The following is a 20,864-nucleotide window of genomic DNA, read 5'->3' on the forward strand; positions in this document are numbered from 1 at the left end:
ACATAAGTGGCTTAACGAGTTTCTTAGCTAGAATATATGGTTTGAAAAGTTAATCTGATCGTTTTATTTCCATCCCACATAATAAACATTTGATTTGCCTAAAAATTAGATTTATATTGTTTTAATCCATCAGTCCCCGGAATTACAGACACAATAGATAATCTATTGTGTCGCGCCCCGATCGGGGCGCTCGGTGGTCAATGGGCTAATATAGTGTTCGAGTGTTTAAGTGAATCCCGCGAAACTTCTTTATACAAAAATAAATAAAAAATTTAACTTGCAGAACAATTTGTATCACGTCAATTAATTTCCACCAGGTCAAACCTAATTTCTACAAGTAAGTCAGTACAGTAAAGTCGGTTTACTGACGATAGTTGAACGTGACAACGTCCGATTGTGCTTCTTTGTCGTTCGTTCCGCGCTCTCGCTTGCACTTCAAGCCTTACATGGAACGCCTCAGAGCGAGGTAACGCCGCATGAGTAATGTTTTTACGTGCGTGTAGCCGGCTCTATCGAATTATAAGACGTTGTCACGTCAAAAGAAAAGATATACCATACCTTCTTCTTGCCTCTTTTCCTGGGCGGATCGCTGTCGCTGCCACTGCCACGTCGGTCGCGCGTCTTCTTGCCGCGCCCTTTCTTGCCTTCTCCGGCTTCGCGCTTGCGTTTCTTTTGTTTTGGCTCGCGACTGCAATTTTCATTATTTGATTATTTATGTAGGTAATATGTTTTGGAAAGGAGAATGACCACGGGTGGTATAGGTAAAATTTTAGTTGTGCCACGTGTTCGTGATATTGTTAATTCCTATTTGTATTTATAATGATCATATTTATCACTATTAAGCCGTAATTATACCGAATAAATAGAAATAAAAGTAAAAGTTTTTGTTTTGACACATATATCTATCTCTCTTGCAAGCGTCATATTATGTTTCTATTTGAAATGAATGTGTTCGACGCATTGTTCGACGTTATTTATTTTGAAATAATGTTTATTAGGATTTACTTTTCATATTTGTCTTGTAAATTAAAATATTACCTATGTAATAAATGTAAAACTTAACGTTCATCGTTAGTTAAAACTCGATAAAGTATTTTTTGAAGTGTTGAATAAAACTATTGTTTTATTTTTACTGTCGCGAACTGCGGCATATTTACATAAAAACTTTAATCATATCTAAAAGCACTAACATCAAGCTTTAAATTGAGCTAGCTATATTTCAATTTGACACAATAAGTTTGATTGCGATACCAAGTGCCATAGTCACTTGGGCAATCTCCTTTACACATTTAAGCGTTCTAACAGACGAACGGCAAGTTACGAGCGGCAGAGGCTACTTCAGCCGTCGCCACATGTTGACGCGTCGGCGGCAGCAATCAACTTGCCGTTCGTCTGTTAGAACTCTAAAATGGAATTGGAAACATATTTGATAATGTATGAATGTCACAAGTAACGTTGTGTACATGTATATGTGTTAAGCCATCATTATGCGTGGGCAATAAAATGTGTGTAGATATTTAGTTAATTATATTGTGTGTGGTGAAAAACACATGTGGAAAATTATTAATTTGGTTATTTACTTATATGGACAATAACCTCCATCCATCCAACCATCTTGGTCATGAATATTTGCAGAAATAAGTCTGTGTGTGTGCTTATGCGTGTATTTATGCGTGCGTGTGTGCATATGTGTATATCCATACTAATATTATAAATGCGAAAGTAACTCTGTCTGTCTGTCTGTTACTCAATCACGCCTAAACTACTGAACCAATTTTCATGAAATTTGGTATGTAAATATTTTGATACCCGAGAAAGGACATAGGCTACTTTTTATCCCGGGAAAATGACACAATCCCGGAAATCCCACGGGAACCGGAACTATGCGGGTTTTTCCGGATTAACACATAGGATGGGTTTTTTTATAAAACCCATCCTATGTGTTAATCCAAGTTACCCTCTATATGTGTGCTAAATTTCATTGTAATCGGTTCAGTAGTTTTTACGTGAAAGAGTAACAAACATCCATATATCCATACATCCATACTTACAAACTTTCGCCTTTATAATAGTATTAAGATATTGTACACTGACCCCTCCTCCCGTGGCCGGTCGCTGCCGCTGCCCGAGTCGGACACGTACTCGTCCCGTCGGCGGCGGCCCTTCGCCTTGCTCTCGGTCGGCATGTCCGCGAACAGCAGCGCGTTCTTCGTCTTTTCTTTGAACTCTTGACGCTTTTGTAACATCTCCACGGTGCTTTTCGCCATTTCTTCCTCGCGGCGTTTGCGCTCTTCTTCCTGGATGTTCAAATTTGGTTTAGATGGGGTTTTTTATGTATAGCAAACATGTAATTTGATTATAAAGAATTAAAGAAAGGCTTATAAATTGTTTTAAACAGTTATAGAAATTGAGGTCAGTTTTTAAAAAAGATTTAGGATAGCTCGTCATAGAAATTGAGGCTAATTTTAAAGCACACAGAATATGTATACAATTTTTTCAGATTTTTAAGGGTACACTGATATAATAGTCACTAATAGTGACTCGGTCGGCGGTCCATGGTCGTAAGGTCGCAGCAGGTCCACCACCACATACCTGCTGCCGGCGGAACGCCTCCCGCTGCTCGCGCTGGCGGTCCCGCAGCGTGACCTCCTCCTCGTGCTGGCGGCGCGCGCGCGCCACGTGCCACTGCGCCTGCGACAGCAGGTCCGCGCACGTGCGCGCCTCGCCCGCCGCCGCGCTCGGCTCGTAGCGGGCCCGCTCCGCGCCCTCCCCGCTCTCCACCGTCGCCAGACGTTGGAAGTACCTGCGAATTACATAACACGTGTGGTTAGTTACTTAGACTTTTGAAGTGAAACTTCTGTAGACGCGTTGAGAGTAAAATATCAAGGTCGCGGCATGTCGATATCGTCACGTCATGAAGTAAGACGACGATTTTTTATGTTTGCATCTTGCCAAAGAAGTTTCACTTCTGACACGTGTTGCACGGCACATGCTCTTTTTTAATAAAATACGTATAATTTTGATAATCAAAATAACCTTTTCATGTTCATCGTTATGTTTTAATACAAATATAAAATAAAAAACGATATTTAATAATCAGAAACACATGACTGACCGGTGCGAGACGTGCAGCTCGTGCACGGCGCGCAGCACGACACGCAGCTCGGAGCGCTCGTCCTTGAGCACGTGCGCGGCGAGGCGGCGCAGCGCCAGCGCCGTGTTGAACAGCAGCGCGGTGTCGTGCGGCGCCACGCGGCGCGCGCGCAGCAGCGAGCCCCGCGCCGCGCGCGCGCGCCCCGCCAGCGTCTGCGCGCGCGCCAGCCACGTCAGCCACTCCACCGAGTGCGCCGCAAGGAACTTGCGGATGCAGTTCTCGTACTGCACACACCGACACACGCGCGTTACTTAGGTAATAAGAGGCGAGTTCATCATACAACTGAATGGATGCTTATCATGAATTAAACGAATTATTATTATAAGACCTGCATTCTAACTACAAGAAAAATAATATAAACAAGACTAGTTATTAAACGTGACCCTCAGAATTAAAATGTTCTTTAAATAAATAGTTACTAAAATATACTGTTAAGTTGTTTAAGTCAGGTTCCACTGACACTATGTCCTGTGGAAGTGGAACCTGACTTAAAAACATACACTTCACTTTATACCTTGCAATGTATTTAAGAAAATAATCTCACCATCTGTATAGCATTGATGTATTGTTTCTGTTCAACATATATGTGTGCGATGTTCATCCACACATCCGGAAAGTCGGCAGTTGCCTCTCGCACTTGGGCGAAAATATCACGCGCTTCATTTATACAACCCTGAAATGTAAATACAGAAATTACTACTCTTACAGAATTTTTTAAGCAGAAAACCTTACTATTATTTCTGTACTATTTACAATTTTTTCTTTTAGTATTTTTATGTTTATTAAGTAGTAGACAGGGTACAAAACTTTAACATATAATGGAGAATCCTGTAATAATAATTAATTTAAATTGTAATGAATCTGTGTCTCATTTAAAAAAAGCCATGATTTCTCACCTTATGCGCCAATACACAACCAATACCGTTGGCTGCCCAAATGTTTTTCTGGTCGTTCTTCAACACTTGCTTGTACATAGCGAGTGCTCTCTCCTGATGCCTCTTTTCACGATCCTTCTCCCGGCACGGCTGGTGAAGAGTTTGAAGCCAAACATTTCCTAAATAGAAAATAAATTCGTATTAATAATAAAAAACCTACACACCTACAATTAATTCAAAAAAAATAATATTTTCCTATGATACAAAGTACACAAACTACAATAATTGAATATCCTACTAATATTTTAAACTTCAAAAGTTTCTAATAATATATCGATGTTTGTTACTCTCTTACAAAAAAACCTACTTAACAGATTTGAATGAAATTTTACTATATTGTTCAATACCACAGAACAGTAAAGTAGATAGAAGTGTGATGTGGGCGTGGCCCACGTGTCACTTGTAAGGTAAGATCACCTAACTTGCTCTCAGTTGTGCGCAGAAAAATATTCGAGTCGGTTGTCAGCTGTCAAACCTTTTTTCCGTATTTATTCATTAATTAGGACGTGTTGTTCGGTATTAGAGTGCAAAAATGATAGCAGACGAAATAATATCAGCAATGGAGGCATTTCATAACATCGGTAAGTCTTATTTTTATTTATTTTACATATAATATTTTATGTTATATCTTCGCTTGTAATTTGTCAAAATTGTATACAAATATCTAGTCAAAATGAACCTTAATCCGTAAGAAATTAGTACTATTATAGATTGAACAGCAAACAAGAATTTCTGGAATATTATTGCAATAAACAAATGAATGTCGCTTTAGTGATGCTTGTGGCGCATATCGACAGTATCGATACTTTAGAAAAGACAAACATTATAAATATTAAATTTTATTTTATTTTTCCTTAGCTTTCATTTGTCCAATTTATTTACAGATTTCCCAAAGAGGCTAATTTAAAAGAGAAATGGATAAATGCAACGTGACGAGTTAACTGAATGCCGAACAGCACTAAGCAGTCTAACAAAGGCCACCGATACAGCAAACCTACGGTAGTTCCAAGATTTAAAATAATGCATATTTTCTGTTTGTATTTTGTAAAAAAATCCAAAAGTGCACGCCTCATAATTTTTTTTTTATAAATATTTATTAATTATTATTTTTGTTTATTTATTAACAATTAAACCACATCGAATCAGACCCTGAAAAATGAAAGGGTTCTATTCCTGAGCATACTCAAGCGTAAGAGAAAAAAAAAGACTCGATTAGTAAAGTATTTCGGTCGCTATCGTGTTAACAAGAAAAAGGATCCGCACATACAGACACACGGACGTCCAAGACAGAACTTTTTTAAACTGTTTTTTAACTAGTTTAAATAACAAAAATGACATCAAAAATATCATGAACGTTAAAAATAGTGTTTTTTCTTAATATGTGTGTGTATGTATTATCTTACAAGTGCAATGTATGATACATAAAGACATTTTAAGTTTGAAAAATCAGATGTTTTGCGCGAAGCGACAGTAGTACCCACCTCAACGCTTCGCTTATGAGGCGTGCAATATAGATTAATACTATTCTATTCCGTTTTTTATTTAATAATAATAATATAAAAAGACGTACTTAGTAGTAATAAACATACTCCAAAATGTGACACATTATACTATACTCGTATAATAGAAAGAAAAAAAAATACACAAAAAATATTTATTTGTGAATTATCGATATCTCGATATCGATAACAAGGCTGACATCCCTCAGGGCATAGCATCAGATAAATATCAAGTTAATGTCATTAATGTTGAGTGACACAAATTTCAACCTTATCTCTATGTGTTGAGGTTCAAAGTTATATCTATTGAAAACTAACGCCCTCTGTTGTGGAGTAGCTGAATGTTTTTCGAATTTGGAATTTCTGTGCAATGAGAAACAAAACAGCTAATATACCTAGAGATGTTATACTAAAATAAACCGTAACATGGTGCGTTAGGGTACATATTGAAATGCTGAATTTATAACCTAAGTCAGTTTTTACTCAAATTAAGCAGTCCAATCAAAGGCATAGTTTACTTGTAGTGTACTGTATAACTATCGGTTTAAATGTGTGGGTTTGGCGACACTGGTTTTCATACTAATTAGACATTACAGCACTTCTATATGTTTTTACTGTTCTGTGTTCAATACCGTCGTTTAGTTACGTTAAGTTCCTTATCGCAAACTAGATGGAGCCACGTTAGAATTGTTCCATCTTATAACTGGCTAGTGTTTTGTTTTTGTAATATCATATGTATACTGTGTTTTGATTAATTAAATGCCTTACAACAGCAGTGGTGTTTTATTAGTGAATCCAAGTATAGTGAATTAGTGACAGTGTACGCAGCGACATCTGGTGCCGAAACCCGGGAATAAAGGAATAATAAGGACTTGTAAAAACCGTGAGTAAAGTGAACTAAGTGGACAATAAAGACTTGTAAAAATTCAGTGTTGTGATAACTTGGACTTAGAAAAATTAGCTTAAATATTAACTTAGAAAATTTTGATTAAATATTGGACTTAGAAAAATTCGATAAAAATTAGTATGGATCTTGGACTTAGAAAAATTTGATAAAAATTTGTATGCATATGGGACTTAGAAAAATTTTATAAAAATTTGTATACACTTTGGACTTAGAAAAATTTTGAATAAAATTAAAGATAGAAGAAATGGATCCATTCGTTGCTCAGCAAGTAGAGATACATGAGCAAATAAATAAAAGTTTTTCAAATTATAAAAAGACCCCAAAAGAGAGACTGACAAACGTTTACATAGAAATAAAATTAGAATGTTTGGAAGCAAGTTGGAAGAAGTTTACCGAGAACCATTTGAATATTGTATCAGTTGCATCAAAAAGGGAACGCGAAAAAACTCCCTATTTTACCGAAGAGATTTATGAAAACCTAGAAGAAATTTATATTAGTTACAAATCAAAGATGAAGGTTGATCTTGGTTCCAGCTCAGCGGGTTCTTCTAAAGTCTGTCCATCGAACGTCACCTGCGCAGGCAGCGAGGTGAAGCTCCCACAAATACAGTTGCCCACATTTTCGGGTAATTATGAAGAATGGCAGAGCTTCCACGACATGTTTGTCTCTTTGATAGATAGAAATCCATCATTAAGCCAGGTTCAGAAGTTGCATTACCTGAAATGTAGTTTAAAAGGCGAACCTGAGAATTTATTAAGGAGCTTATCGACTACTGATACAAATTATCAAGAGGCGTGGGACAGATTGAAGCGCAGGTATAATAACAAAAGATTCAATGTTAATGAGATTCTAAAACGTTTGTTCGGTCAAAAGCCTATGTCTAGCGAGTCGGCTACAGCAATCAAACATCTTATCGATACCACGGAGGCATGTTTGAAGGCTCTAAAGAATTTAGATATTGAGGTGTCTTCGTGGGATGCGATCATTAATTTTTTAATAGTCTCAAAATTAGATTTAGAGTCCCGCCGCCAGTGGGAGACCGAGGCTGGCCGATCTCAAACCGACAGCATCCCAAAATGGAGTGAGCTCGTAACCTTCCTAGAAAGTAGATTTAGAACATTGGAGATGCTAGTAGGTGAATCTAAACCAAACATGAAGAATAGTATAAGTCCAAAGCAAACAAGACAAAAGGCGTTTCATATTATACAAGATAATAAAAAGGATACTTACAAAGAAAATAGTAAAGTCTGCGTATGCTGTTCAGATGCTCATTTATTATACCAATGTAAACAATTTGGAGGCAAGTCTCCCGAAGAGAGATATGAGTTTATTCAAGCCAAGAGACTTTGCTTCAATTGTTTCTCATCCAACCACAACGTAAGGAGCTGTCACCAGTCGACGTGTTGCCGGCGTTGTGGCAGAAGACACCACACCCTGCTGCATATAGAAAGAGATCCTCCCCCTGTGTCTGGGGAACCATGTACGAGTACTACCCACCAACCGACGAGTTTAGATGAGAATCGCCAGTATGATAAGAAAGTAGTAGCTCATTTTGCGAAAGATACACATCAGGTCAAGGTGCTATTAGCTACAGCATTAGCTAGAATTAAATCCCCAAATGGCTGCGTCCAAACTGCGCGAATATTAATAGATCAAGGCTCTGAGGCCTCTTTTATTACCGAAAGTACTGTACAATATTTATGTCTTAAACGTACACCAATAAATGGTTTAATAACTGGAGTAGGTGATGGTAAACTTAGATCTAAGCACATTGTTTCTTTTGAGTTAGAATCACTACATAATCATGAATTTTCTGTTTCAGTAAATGCATATGTGTTGCCATCTTTAACATCTTTTCTTCCGTCGAGTAAGGTTTCCATTTTTGATTGGCCAGAGCTCAGTAATCTACCGTTAGCAGATCCCAAATATGGTTCACCTGGTAAGATAGATATTATTTTAGGAGTAGATATTTTCAGTCAAATAATGTTGAGTGGTTTCTTGAAACATCCCATGCATGACGGTCCTATTGCACAGAATACTCACCTTGGCTGGATCTTGTCTGGAAGAATAGGCGAAAATGAAGAATCAAATCCTAGAGTAATAAATTTACATTTGCAGGTAAGAGAAGATAATATTTTGACACAGTTTTGGGAAATTGAAAGAGAACCAGATTTAATAGGAAAGAAACTTACGAAGGAAGAAATTAGATGTGAAGAAATTTATGAGAGTACTACTACAAGAAATGAAGAAGGTCGTTACGTAGTGAGATTGCCATTTAAGGAGCCAGATCCAAAGTGTGTGTACGGGAATTCCAAGGAAGTTGCTTTGAGGAGATTTAAGGTATTAGAAAGAAAGTTTAAAAAGAATTCTGACTTGCACGCTGAATATGAGAAGGTTATAGTCGACTACCAGAATCAGAAACACATGGAACCGATTTTAAGTAAGGAGGATATTGAGTATCCATTTTCCTTTTATCTCCCTCATCACGCCGTGATAAGGGAAGATAAGGAAACCACCAAACTTCGTGTTGTTTTTGATGCGTCGTGCAAGGGGAATAATAACGTATCATTGAATGACACGTTACTGGTTGGACCTAAAATTCAACAAGATTTGCGCCACATTATAATGAGGTGGCGAACGCATATTTATTGTATTGTGGCAGACATCGTACAGATGTATAGACAAATAGTGGTACATGAAGATGATTCAAATTTCCAAAGAATATTATGGCGGGCTGATCCATCACAACCTATACAACATTTTAAGCTATCGCGACTTACCTTCGGTACTGCTTGTGCACCGTATTTGGCGGTTAAATCACTGCAACAATTGGCTCGAGATGAAGAGTTAAGATATCCACTTGCCGCAAAAATTACACTTGAGGATTTTTATATGGACGATTTGTTGACCGGTTGTAATTCAGAAGATAAAGCTATAGATATTTATAAAGAGATGAATCAATTAATGTCAAAAGGTGGGTTTAAGCTCCAAAAGTGGTGCAGTAATTGTCCAAAATTACTGAATCATATCGAAAATGATAATCAATCTTCAAAAGATACATTTATTTTTAAAATCAATGATACAATTAAGGTGTTGGGTATTTCCTGGAATAAAAACATAGATAAATTTGAGTATACTTACAACTTACCGGAGTTAGATGAGCCTGTAACCAAACGGAAAGTGTTGTCTGATATTGCGCGACTTTACGACCCTTTGGGTTGGGTTGCTCCAGTCCTTATTACGGCGAAGATCTTCATGCAAACACTGTGGAAATCTGGATTAAATTGGGATGAAAATCTTTCGTCAGAATTATTAAATCAATGGCTACACTTTAGAAAAGAGTTAGATGGTATTCGAGGTATAGCTGTTCCTAGGTGGCTTTCTACAACGAATGATGATCCAGTTGAGCTTCACGTATATGCTGACGCTTCTCAGCTAGCTTATGCTGCTGTCGTCTATCTGAAAACCATGGACACCGATGGCAATACTCACGTAAATGTAGTAACATCTAAAACTAAAGTCGCCCCAATTCAGAAGAAGATATCCATTCCGAGAATGGAACTATGCGCGGCGTTGTTGGCTGCCAAATTAATTTATGAGGTTGCACAAGTACTGCAGGTACCTAAAGATAAGTTGTTTGCCTGGTCCGACTCGACCATAGTGCTTGCATGGCTCCGTGGAGAACCCAGCCGATGGACGACGTTTGTAAGCAACAGGGTCTCCGAGATTTTGACTGTTTTGGATAGTGATCAATGGAACCATGTTGCCACAGACCAAAATCCGGCCGATTGTGCCTCAAGGGGTATATCCTCTCGAGAACTAATACATAATGACCTTTGGTGGCATGGTCCTAAGAGCCTACACGAAAACCATGTTTATAGTACACATTTAGATGTTGACACTGATGTTGAAGTACGACCGTTAAAGGTACTTACCAATACGACGCGATCTGCTGAAGAATGTATATGGGAGCGGTTTTCAAATCTAACTAGAATGTTACGAGTTTTATCTTACTGTAGAAAATTTCTAAAACTGAGGGAACCTAAAGAATTAAGAGATGTTAATAAAAGAATTACGACCAATGAAATGGACACTACATTAGATATAATTGTAAAAGCTACCCAAAGACTATATTTTGAAGATGAAATTAACAAGTTAATGTCTCGAGCCGGAAGTGTTACTAAAGGAAGTTCACTGCACACTCTTGCACCCTTTCTTGATGAAAAAGGGTTGCTAAGGGTGGGCGGTCGAATACAACTGTCTTCTGTGCAGTTTAATAAGAACCATCCTCTAGTAATGCCCAGTGAGTCTCATCTCACTAGGTTATTAATATTGGATGCGCACCACAGAACACTTCACGGAGGTCCACAACTTATGATAAACTTCTTGAGAAGTAAATTTTGGATCCTACGACTTAGAGAAAAGGTGAAGAAGTGCTACAGAGAATGCATGACTTGCCTACGTTATTCTCGCCAGAATAACAACCAATTAATGGGCCAGTTACCTAAGGTTAGATTGACTCCGGATAAACCGTTTAGGTCATCAGGTGTTGATTTTACCGGGTACATAGATATTAGGTTTTCGCCTGGTAGAGGATCGAAATCCTATAAAGGCTATATTTGCCTATTTGTGTGTATGTCGACTAAGGCGATCCACTTAGAGGCTGTGTCAGACCTTACCAGTTCTGGATTCATAGCTGCATTCAAACGCTTTGTGTCTCGAAGAGGGCACTGCCGCGATCTGTACAGCGACAATGGGACTAATTTCGTTGGTGCGGATAAAGAGCTGCGTAAAATGTTATGTCAAGCGAAATCAGAGTTGGCCGATGAAATAAGTAATTTACTTACCCAGGACGGAACCACTTGGCATTTTATACCCCCACACGCGCCTAACTTTGGAGGGTTGTGGGAAGCTGGTGTTCGTTCAGCGAAAACACACCTGAAAAGAATAGTAGGAGACGCAATACTTACCTTCGAGGAACTTACAACTGTGTTGACCCAAGTAGAAGCCTGCTTAAACTCCCGTCCAATTTCTGCAATTAGTGATAATCCAGGTGACGAGATGCCCCTCACACCTGGGCACTTCTTAGTTGGTGAACCATTAGTTTTAATTCCTGAAAGCGATTATTCAAAGACCTCTCTCACAGGTCTTCAAAGGTGGAAACTTACTCAACGGATGGTTAATAATTTTTGGAAGACGTGGTCAAATGAGTATTTAGTGACGTTAAATAATAGGTACAAATGGTTTTCAAAAAAGACAGAACCTGACGTTGACGATATTGTTATTATAAGGGACCACAATATTCCTCCAGCTAAATGGTTATTAGGGAAAATCGTAGAAAAACATCCGGGTAAAGACAACCTTACCCGAGTTGTAACAATTAAAACTAAGAACGGTCTTTGTAAACGTCCTTGTAATAAGTTATGCATTTTGCCAAAGGCCTAGCTCATTAGTTATTGTATAGAGTTAATGTAGCAGTATTTTTTGTTCCTATTTTTTACATTGAAAAATGTTGTTGTTTAGAAGTCAATATTGTTTTAGTTCACTCTCAAGTTTATTTTGTTTACGTTGAGTTTAGATGTATGTAATAAGAGTTTCTATTGTTTACGTTGAGATGTTATAAGAATTACTTTGTGTTTATTAGGTTAAATGTACTCTTGAACTGAATTGTTCTTTATGTTTCTTTTGTTTAGAAAAGCACTAGGTGCTTTTGGTGGGCGGGATGTTCAATACCGTCGTTTAGTTACGTTAAGTTCCTTATCGCAAACTAGATGGAGCCACGTTAGAATTGTTCCATCTTATAACTGGCTAGTGTTTTGTTTTTGTAATATCATATGTATACTGTGTTTTGATTAATTAAATGCCTTACAACAGCAGTGGTGTTTTATTAGTGAATCCAAGTATAGTGAATTAGTGACAGTGTACGCAGCGACAATATAATGGGTTGCACATCAGAATAACACAAGATCTAGAGAAATATTGCTGGTAAAAATATATTTCTTACAAGATTAAAAAAAACTATAATAATAAAACCATGTCCATCTTCTATTATCAAAAGAAATAAAACTTACCAAGAGCGATCAGCGAGTACGCATCGGTAGACGTGGACGAATTCTGCAATATCCTTTCAAATTTCTTCTGTCCCGGGCCCCACTCCTGTTGAGCTAAATGGAGGTTTCCCAATAGAGACCACGTGTCCGGGTGCTCTATATTAACTTTCAACGCTTCCTTGAACCAATCAGACGCTTCGTAGATCTGACCCTTGTCGCGCGCCATGCAACCTAACCTATCATTTCAAATCAATAAAATTAGAACATGATAACAAAAAAATGTATGCATAGGTAACTCAGGAAATTTTTGATTTTGACAGCTACAGCACTGATTTTTAATGATATCTGACTCAGATTTCAAAATCATTTTTTTTTACGTTTATCACAGTTAAAACATGCTAGTATGAAAAAAAACACAAAAATTAAAATATTACCTCAAGTAGCAATCAATATAATTAGGATGTTCCTTCAATATATCCTTATACAGTTTTTCAGCTTTGTTATATACACAGAGTGCTTCATTCAACCTAGCTAGATTGTACATAGTGGTAACGGCGATAGAATTATAGTATTGTGCGTCTAATGTTTCGGCATCTGCTTTCTCTCTGTAAAATAATATGTTAAAATGTGAATAATTTATTGGAATAAAGTATAAAAGATATGATATTGTGTTTCATTAAAGATCATCTCCAATTTTACCCTTTTAGTAAAAAAAAATATGCAAAATACATGTTGTTTCTATAAACCATACCTTTCCAAGGCTTCTTCCAAATATTTCATAGCTTCAGGTAAATTACCAAGACGATAATGAAGAGCAGCCACATTATTTAGAATTTCCGCAGGGATGTCAGCATTGACCTTGTCTTTTAGAATCTTCATAGCTGTACTATACGCATTCAGTGATCCCTGAAATAATTTATTAAAATAAGCAATGAATATGAATTAATATAAAGATCAATATACAAAAAAGCCAAATTAAATTTGGTTAATACCTCGCATCAGTACACCTAAAAACATGACATCACATTTTTCTATTCTTTAAAAAATTATATTTAAAAAGCATTTGAATGCTATAAAAGTAAAATATCAAATTCAATATACAATCTCTTTAAAAAGAGCACAGTTTATATGTCTAGTAAGTACTTACCTGTAAATCATTTTGTTCCAATATTTGTGCCAATTCAATCCAAGCCTCCACATCATCAGGGAACTGTTCAGTGACCTTCTTTAAATGCTGTCTTGCAATGTCCCTTTGTAATTGTGAAGGAGAGTTAGCATACAAAGAACCAAGAATTTTCATTGTCTCATAATTTCCCGGTTGTGCTTTAAGTACTTTTTCGAAACACTGTGCTGCCTGTGGGAAAATAAATGTAATACTTTTTTAGTTTTTTTACAAAGAATATATAGATAGAATTCTTATTTGTTTATTTATTAGTTGATTGGTAAAAGAGAGTTTATCATTAAGATTATGCAAATTAATAAATATAAAATAAATAACTAAATAGGTCTGCTTGAAAAATATAATAAATAAAATTCAAAAAGATAATTCTGAAGATGTAATGCATCTGCACCCTCTAATGTATAAGTTCTTACTGACTGAACTGAATGACTTACATTTTCAGTGTCCCCTCTGTAGATATACATTTGTCCAAGACCATAGTGCGGCAATACAAAGTTAGGAGGGGCAAACTGTGTTGCCTGATAATAATACTGAAAAGCCTGATCACAATCGCCTTGAGCATGAAAAGCTCTAGCTAGATGATGGCAACTCTCTGCCCTCATTGCTTCATTTTCTGTGTTATGAAATGCATGTAATGCAAGATGTTGCACTTTGCCATAATCCTAAAACAAAACAATGAATTAAATTGATTATTAAAAAAAATAACAAACATTATGGAAGTAAATTTCTTTCAGTAGTTTTATATAATATTATAAAAATTATACTGCACCTTCTTGAAGAAGAAATGGTTAGCCAAGTGGTTTAATACCATTGGATTTTTGGGATCAATGGCATATGCCTTAGACAGCATTATCACAGCCATTTTATTGGATTCACTCTCTTGTTGGTTGAGTTTTAATATTGACAGGCCCACAAGTGCTCCTACACATTGTGAATCAAGTTGTAATGCTCTTTCAAAAGCCATCCTGAAATTTTTGATACAGTTTAGAAAAATGCAATACGTATATGAGCTACAATCCTTATACCCAGCTAGAGGTTATAACTGGAATGTTTCAGATAAAATACACATTTGCTGAATATTCCATAATTTTCATTAAGAAATACCTGGTTACAATCAAACAAAATGGTACATAATAGATGTTATAGTTTTTTTTTCACTGAAAACACTGTTTTGCACATTTAAGTTTAACCTTATGTATAACTAGCTGTGCAACGCACTACGCAGTTTTACCAGCTGGGCTCTGCGACAGGAGTTGGTCTTAGCGTAATAATATATAGCCTATAGCCTTCCTCGATAAATGGGCTATCTAACACTGAAATAATTTTTCAAACCGGACCAGTAGTTCCTGAGATTAGCGTGTTTAAACAAACAAACTAGATAACAATAAATATACTTTACCTAGCTTTCTCCTGGTTATTTAATTTCATAAAGCAGTGCCCCATTCCCAGACGAAGAGCAGCAGGGCTGTTAGGGTTGGTTCTCAGCGCTTTTTTATAAAACGCTAAAGCGCCTCTGTAATCCTTACGATTGAATGCAATACAAGCTTTACCAAGTAGAGAAGGCACATTGTTTGGTGATTGATTTAGTACAAAATTAAACTGTGTGTCTGCTTGCCCCATCTTATCACCTTCAAGCAGGCAAAAGTATGCACGGCCAAGTAGATGATTCTGAAATTGATTTTTAACTTAAAAGTCATCCAAATTAGGCTATTCAGATTTTATCAATATATTCAATATTCAATTAGTTATGTTACAAAGTTTTCTAAACTAATTATACAAATAATATTATTAAATTGTAGTGCTGTTTAAACCAGCTCTACAAATAATTAATGTCAATATGTTTGCTGTTTTAAACATTGTACATAATATACACTATACATACCTGGTCATACATAATAATTTTATCTGCCATAGTGTACAGAAGTGTAGCTTTTGTAAAAAGCTCTTTTTTCTTGTCTTTTGACTTTTCTTTATTTGCTTCTTGTACATAGTACGCGGCAAGCATGTCGAGAGCACGCATTTGGTCCCTTTCAAAGTCCCTATAGTCAATGTTGGCATCCACACGGGATGCCTCCAGTATTTTGAGGAAATCATCGATCTTTTTTTGTTTGTAGTACGCAAGCTAAAGTGGAAAAATATATAGATTAGAACTATAGATTTGTTTTATTTGAAAAAATTAAAACGATGCAAAACATTTTAGAGGTTAAAAGAATACTTACAGCAACATTGATCCACACATTAAGTTGAGAGCGTTCTTGTTGTAATATACTCAAAACTTCATCACCTGATGGTAGCTGTTCTGGGTCAAGCTCAATCACCTAAAGTATTATGAAAACAAAATGTAAATTGCTGATGACATTTCATTCCAGTCGTAAACATAGTATGAGATTATGATAAGTCTTACCTCATCGGTGCTCATTAAAGGTATTTCGAGCGACATTTTAAGGCTTTTTTTGAGTGCCTCTATCACAAATTAAACATTTTAGATGGATGAAAAATAAAAAATTCTTTTAAATTCACTGAAAAATCTCGCTTGAGCTTGAACTCGATGTCGATACGCGGTCGCGATGCGATGTTGACAAGTATCGGCGTCTGTCCAGATCCTGTCACTGTCATCAAATCAACTACAAATGTCAAAAATCAATCATGCCTAATGGCTGGTTCACACTTTAGATTAGTGCGAGTGCAGGTGATTAGTGACTACGTGTGGACAGCGACTGTTTAGTGCAAATGTTTAGTAGGCTGTGTAGTAAAGTGAATAGAAGCGTGTTCTATTTTTGGGCGATTCGCAGGTGATTAGTGCGAGTGCAGGTGGCACTCGCACTAATCACCTGCACTCAAACTAATCAAAGTGTAAACCAGCCTTGAGTCTCAGAACAAAGAATCCTACGTTGTTCAGAGGCCTGAACCTGAGTACAAGGCTAGGACCTAGGTATTTAGTTTTACTCCAAATCTAAACCTATTCATCCTACATTCTACTTAAATAGGGTGTAATCGTTAAGTGTGCACAGGCGATTATTCCGTAACTATTACAGATATCAAAAAAACCACAGAAAAAAACTTAAAACTGATATCGAAAGTACTTTATATAATAAGTAAAATGGCCATAATCATGGACGTATAAAAAAAGACGGACGGTATATCACCTAAACATTGAGTGAAGCCTAGTAATGGCGGCGAAACATCCATGTGTGTGTGCCATGTTGCCATGGCAACAGCTGTCCTGATGACAATGGCGGCTGTATATTTTTCTATAAATTTTGCCGTTAAAATTTTGTCATTAAAACATAAAAGAAATAACTTGCTTCCCTGTGGAATGTAATCCCTTGTGTTTTGTTATTTAAAATTGTACTGTTGCGACACCATTTAACCACGCAAGACGGCATTTTAAATATTTTTTGTGAAACAGTGACGCAGTTAATCAGTCGGTAGTTCACGACGTAATGGCGGCCGACTAGCTTACTATGGTGAGAGTGTGTGCGTGTTTATTGTCTTTACACAATCGCTAGCTTACTATGGTGGCTTCACGTTGTTTGTTCGTAATACGGCGTCCGTCTTTTTTTATACGTCCATGGCCATAATAAATTTAAAAAAATAAAACAAGAAATACATAATATGTAAAAAATTAACTTTAAACCCTTCCGTACATTTAGTATGAGATACGAATATCCCATGTACGTTTAATATGAAAGATTTCATCTTTTTCTTTCATTTTTTGGTTTTCTGCTTTAATTACTTCGCAAAATTGAAGGGAAGTTCATTTAGAAACTGTAAATAGAGCTTCTCATGGCATTGCACACTGAGGACGTCACTTCGAAATCTAATATGGATGCAAAATGTAGGTATGGGAAATAAAATGTATGGGAGAGTTTAATGTAACATTTTTGGATATTTATCGTTTTATTTTTAAAAATTTATTATGGCCATTTTACTCATTGGGTTAAGTACTTTCGTAATCAGTTTAAAGTTTTTTTTATATCTGAATTAGTTACGGATTAATCGCTTGTGCACACTTAACGATTACACCAAGCAAATAGCGAACGCAAAACGAATAGTGAGTGCAGAAATATAAAGTTTGTTGACACAAAATCTCCTTAGTTTCAGAGTTCACTTTATTTAATAATAAATTTAGTTGCTAAAATGGGACCTGTCCTTAAAAGACGATTTGTCCAAATTACAGCGTTATTTCCGAATTGTTTTCGAAAATTTCCACCGGCCAAATGTTCCGGCGGGCGTAGCCGCGTAGCATAGAAGCGCGTAGCAGTTAGCACTGTACCCACCACAGGTACCCACACTGTACCACCGGCACTGTACTAGACGAGGTACTAGAAGATCACTAGAAGATGTCTATCTATTACATAGATCTATTGATCTATTACACAATTGACAGATATATACTACGTGTCTATTATTTGCTCCAAAGAGAATACAAACAAATACCCTTGCAAATACCACTAGGTTTATTCCTTTCGTTTCATTGTAGTTTTTTCGAAATAATCAAAGTTAATTCAAATTGTGTTAAAAAAATAAATATAAGTATGGATGAAGGTACAAACATTGAAAAAAATGTTAATGAAATAATCAAAATCCAAATTACTTAAAATAACCGTAAATATTTTTCAACCAATTATTATGTATACCACTTTATTTACACATTAATGAGGTTATTGCTAACTCTAAGAATATTTTTTTTTCAACACTGAACAGCGCAACCTGCTGGTGCGTTTCATGTTCCAATTAAGCATCAGCATAATTCGGCATTGTGCGGCACTGAGTCGCATTATGCTCTGTAATTGGAAAACAGCAACAAACACTGACGTGCACTGACTATTCTGTGATGTCAATATTTGACAATGACATAATAATATTAGGTACTTTGTGAATACTTGAATAGGCCTTCAGGTTTCAAATTTCAAAACATATGCATTATGCGCGAAAAACAAATAATAAAAATATACGAATACGCGATATTTATGTAATCACGAAGGTAAGTAGTGGTGAACATAAAAAAAAATTACTGACTAGTAAGCCCTAATAAAACATGTGGCTCCCTAAATAGCTCTGGAGTCTTGAGTTTTGTGGTCTCTACTTGATTTAGTTGGTTGATTACATGTTGATTAGTAGATTTTTGGTTTAAAACAACATAGGTTGTCAGTTTCAAGTTTCAACACAACAATGAATTCACCTCAAGGAAAAAGAATAACATTTAAAAGAAGGAAGCCAAATAAATATTTTGAGAAATGTCTTAAAAATCTGTTGGTTGATGCACAAGCAAAAAAAAGTAAGCATGAACCAATATTTAGAACCGCATTAAATTCCCTGTCCCAATATCCATTACCTTTGAAATCTGGAGCTGATTGTGCAATTCTTAAAGGGTTTAATAAAAAGATATGTTTATATTTGGATCAATCTTTGAAGAATTCTAAATGTATAAGCACAGACAATAGTTTGGAAGTAATAAATATTGATGATGATGATCCACCCAGTGCCAGTGAAGCAGTGGAAAAGATTACTGATAAAAATCAATCTGATATATCTCCAAACCAAAAACAAAGAAATATCTATAAGCCTGCCTTTAGATCAGGCGGCTATGGAATACTTATGGGTTTATTGGAACATTCAAAGAAAAACAATGGAATTTCTTTAAAAAAAGGTGAACTGATTGAAATAGCTCAAAAGTATTGCGAAGAATCATTCACAGTGTCTAAGTCTGTAAGGTATTCCGCTTGGTCAAATATGGGAAGATTAATAAGTAAAGGTCTTGTGAAAATGGTAAAACATAAGTATGCAGAATATTCTCTGACAGAAGATGGCACTTCATTGGCAAATAAGTTATGGGAGGAAAATAAAGATAAACCTTCTATCAACAATATGATATTTCACAAATCTCCACCACAAGAAACTAGAAGTCAAATTATTACAAACCCTCTTCCAGAATTAATCAGAATAGATAATCCAATTAGAATTAATGAAGATAAGAATAATGATACTGAAGGTGTTCCACAATTAGCTACAAGTATAATTACAATGGAACCAAATTCATTTGATGTTGTATTAATAATTGATAAACATGAAACTCATGGGTGGGTTTCTTTCACTAATTCTATCCTATTTATATACTTACACATAAAATTAACATTTTATACACCTTTTTTTTAGAAATGCAAATACACCAGATCCATTTCGTGTTTATCCTGATCTCAATTATGAGGCAAGAAGTCTGAAAGTGGGAGATTTTACATGGATTGCAAGACATAAAACTAATGGGACTGAACTAGTTCTACCATATGTTGTTGAAAGAAAGAGGATGGATGATTTAGGATCAAGTATAAAAGATGGTAGATTTCATGAACAAAAATTCAGATTGCGTAAAAGTGGTTTGCATAATGTTATATATTTAATAGAATCATATGAAAAGAATAAGCATGTAGGATTGCCATTGCCATCTCTTTTACAAGCACTTGCTAATACTAGAATTCAAGATGGATTTAAGGTATATGCAACTGATTCATTGGTGAAAACAAATAGATTTCTGGCTATGATGACAAAGAGGCTGGATGAAGAATACAAGGTAATTTTAGAACACTTGGAATAAATACCAAATCAAAGGATTTAAGTATAAAGTTAAATTTATAGTATATAGTTTATAGTATAATGCCATCTATAATGGTTTTATTTCAGGGTAAATTCTTGCAAGGCTCAAGTTGTGACCCAGCTAATGGCATGCTAATGACATTTGAGTATTTCAATAAAGCATCTATTAAAAACAAGGTATTAACCGTCACAGAAATGTTTATAAAGATTTTGCTTCAGCTGAAAGGAATGTCTGTTGAAAAAGCTTTAGCAATAACAAATGTGTACAAAACTCCAAAATCATTGCTAACTGCATATGAAAATTGTTCTCAAAAGGAAGGAGAATTTTTACTTGCTAATTTAAAATATGGCGACCTAAATCGTAATGTCGGCCCCAGCGTAAGTCTTGCTGTATTTCATTTATTTACATTTTAGCCCATTTTAAATTATGTATATTGCAAATATAAATCATGAATGACTAGAATATTAACAAGAAATCATGTATTTTTCTAATTTAAATAGGTATGTGTAAATAAAGATTTTTATTTAATACATTTTACGTTAT

The 20,864-nt window shown here is 35.9% G+C and overlaps 2 protein-coding genes across 3 annotated transcripts in view; one reads left to right on the forward strand and one right to left on the reverse strand.

The window, feature by feature from the left end:
* Nucleotides 1–20,864, reverse strand: part of Ctr9 (RNA polymerase-associated protein Ctr9) — a 331,471-nt gene that overhangs the window by 2,321 nt on the left and 308,286 nt on the right. Inside the window, exons 2-17 of the mRNA XM_089703251.1 lie at nucleotides 16,131–16,270; nucleotides 15,946–16,044; nucleotides 15,609–15,848; nucleotides 15,126–15,394; nucleotides 14,496–14,691; nucleotides 14,161–14,388; nucleotides 13,694–13,900; nucleotides 13,298–13,452; nucleotides 12,981–13,151; nucleotides 12,568–12,782; nucleotides 4,051–4,208; nucleotides 3,699–3,827; nucleotides 3,116–3,378; nucleotides 2,593–2,803; nucleotides 2,095–2,297; nucleotides 559–688 (exon numbers count right to left, since the gene is read on the reverse strand). Coding sequence (XP_089559377.1) covers nucleotides 559–688; nucleotides 2,095–2,297; nucleotides 2,593–2,803; nucleotides 3,116–3,378; nucleotides 3,699–3,827; nucleotides 4,051–4,208; nucleotides 12,568–12,782; nucleotides 12,981–13,151; nucleotides 13,298–13,452; nucleotides 13,694–13,900; nucleotides 14,161–14,388; nucleotides 14,496–14,691; nucleotides 15,126–15,394; nucleotides 15,609–15,848; nucleotides 15,946–16,044; nucleotides 16,131–16,166 — 2,910 coding nt within the window. The 5' untranslated portion in view covers nucleotides 16,167–16,270. The remainder of the gene's footprint in view (nucleotides 1–558; nucleotides 689–2,094; nucleotides 2,298–2,592; nucleotides 2,804–3,115; nucleotides 3,379–3,698; nucleotides 3,828–4,050; nucleotides 4,209–12,567; nucleotides 12,783–12,980; nucleotides 13,152–13,297; nucleotides 13,453–13,693; nucleotides 13,901–14,160; nucleotides 14,389–14,495; nucleotides 14,692–15,125; nucleotides 15,395–15,608; nucleotides 15,849–15,945; nucleotides 16,045–16,130; nucleotides 16,271–20,864) is intronic.
* On the forward strand, nucleotides 18,599–20,851 carry mus81 (mus81 structure-specific endonuclease subunit). Of its 2 annotated transcripts, none has more exons than XM_089703499.1 (4): nucleotides 18,599–18,713; nucleotides 18,851–19,809; nucleotides 19,886–20,297; nucleotides 20,408–20,851. In XM_089703499.1, the coding sequence occupies exons 1-4, from the start codon at nucleotides 18,648–18,650 to the stop codon at nucleotides 20,732–20,734; spliced, it is 1,764 nt and encodes a 587-aa protein (XP_089559625.1). In that variant the 5' UTR covers nucleotides 18,599–18,647; the 3' UTR covers nucleotides 20,735–20,851. The 2 variants fall into 2 exon arrangements, with proteins under 2 accessions (XP_089559625.1, XP_089559626.1); XM_089703500.1 differs by having other exon boundaries at nucleotides 18,618–18,713; nucleotides 18,882–19,809.

Source organism: Colias philodice, chromosome 14 (assembly GCF_061535455.1).
Source record: "Colias philodice isolate Cphi_HAF_F1 chromosome 14, ilColPhil1 Martin Lab GWU primary, whole genome shotgun sequence".
NCBI lineage: Eukaryota > Metazoa > Arthropoda > Insecta > Lepidoptera > Pieridae > Colias > Colias philodice.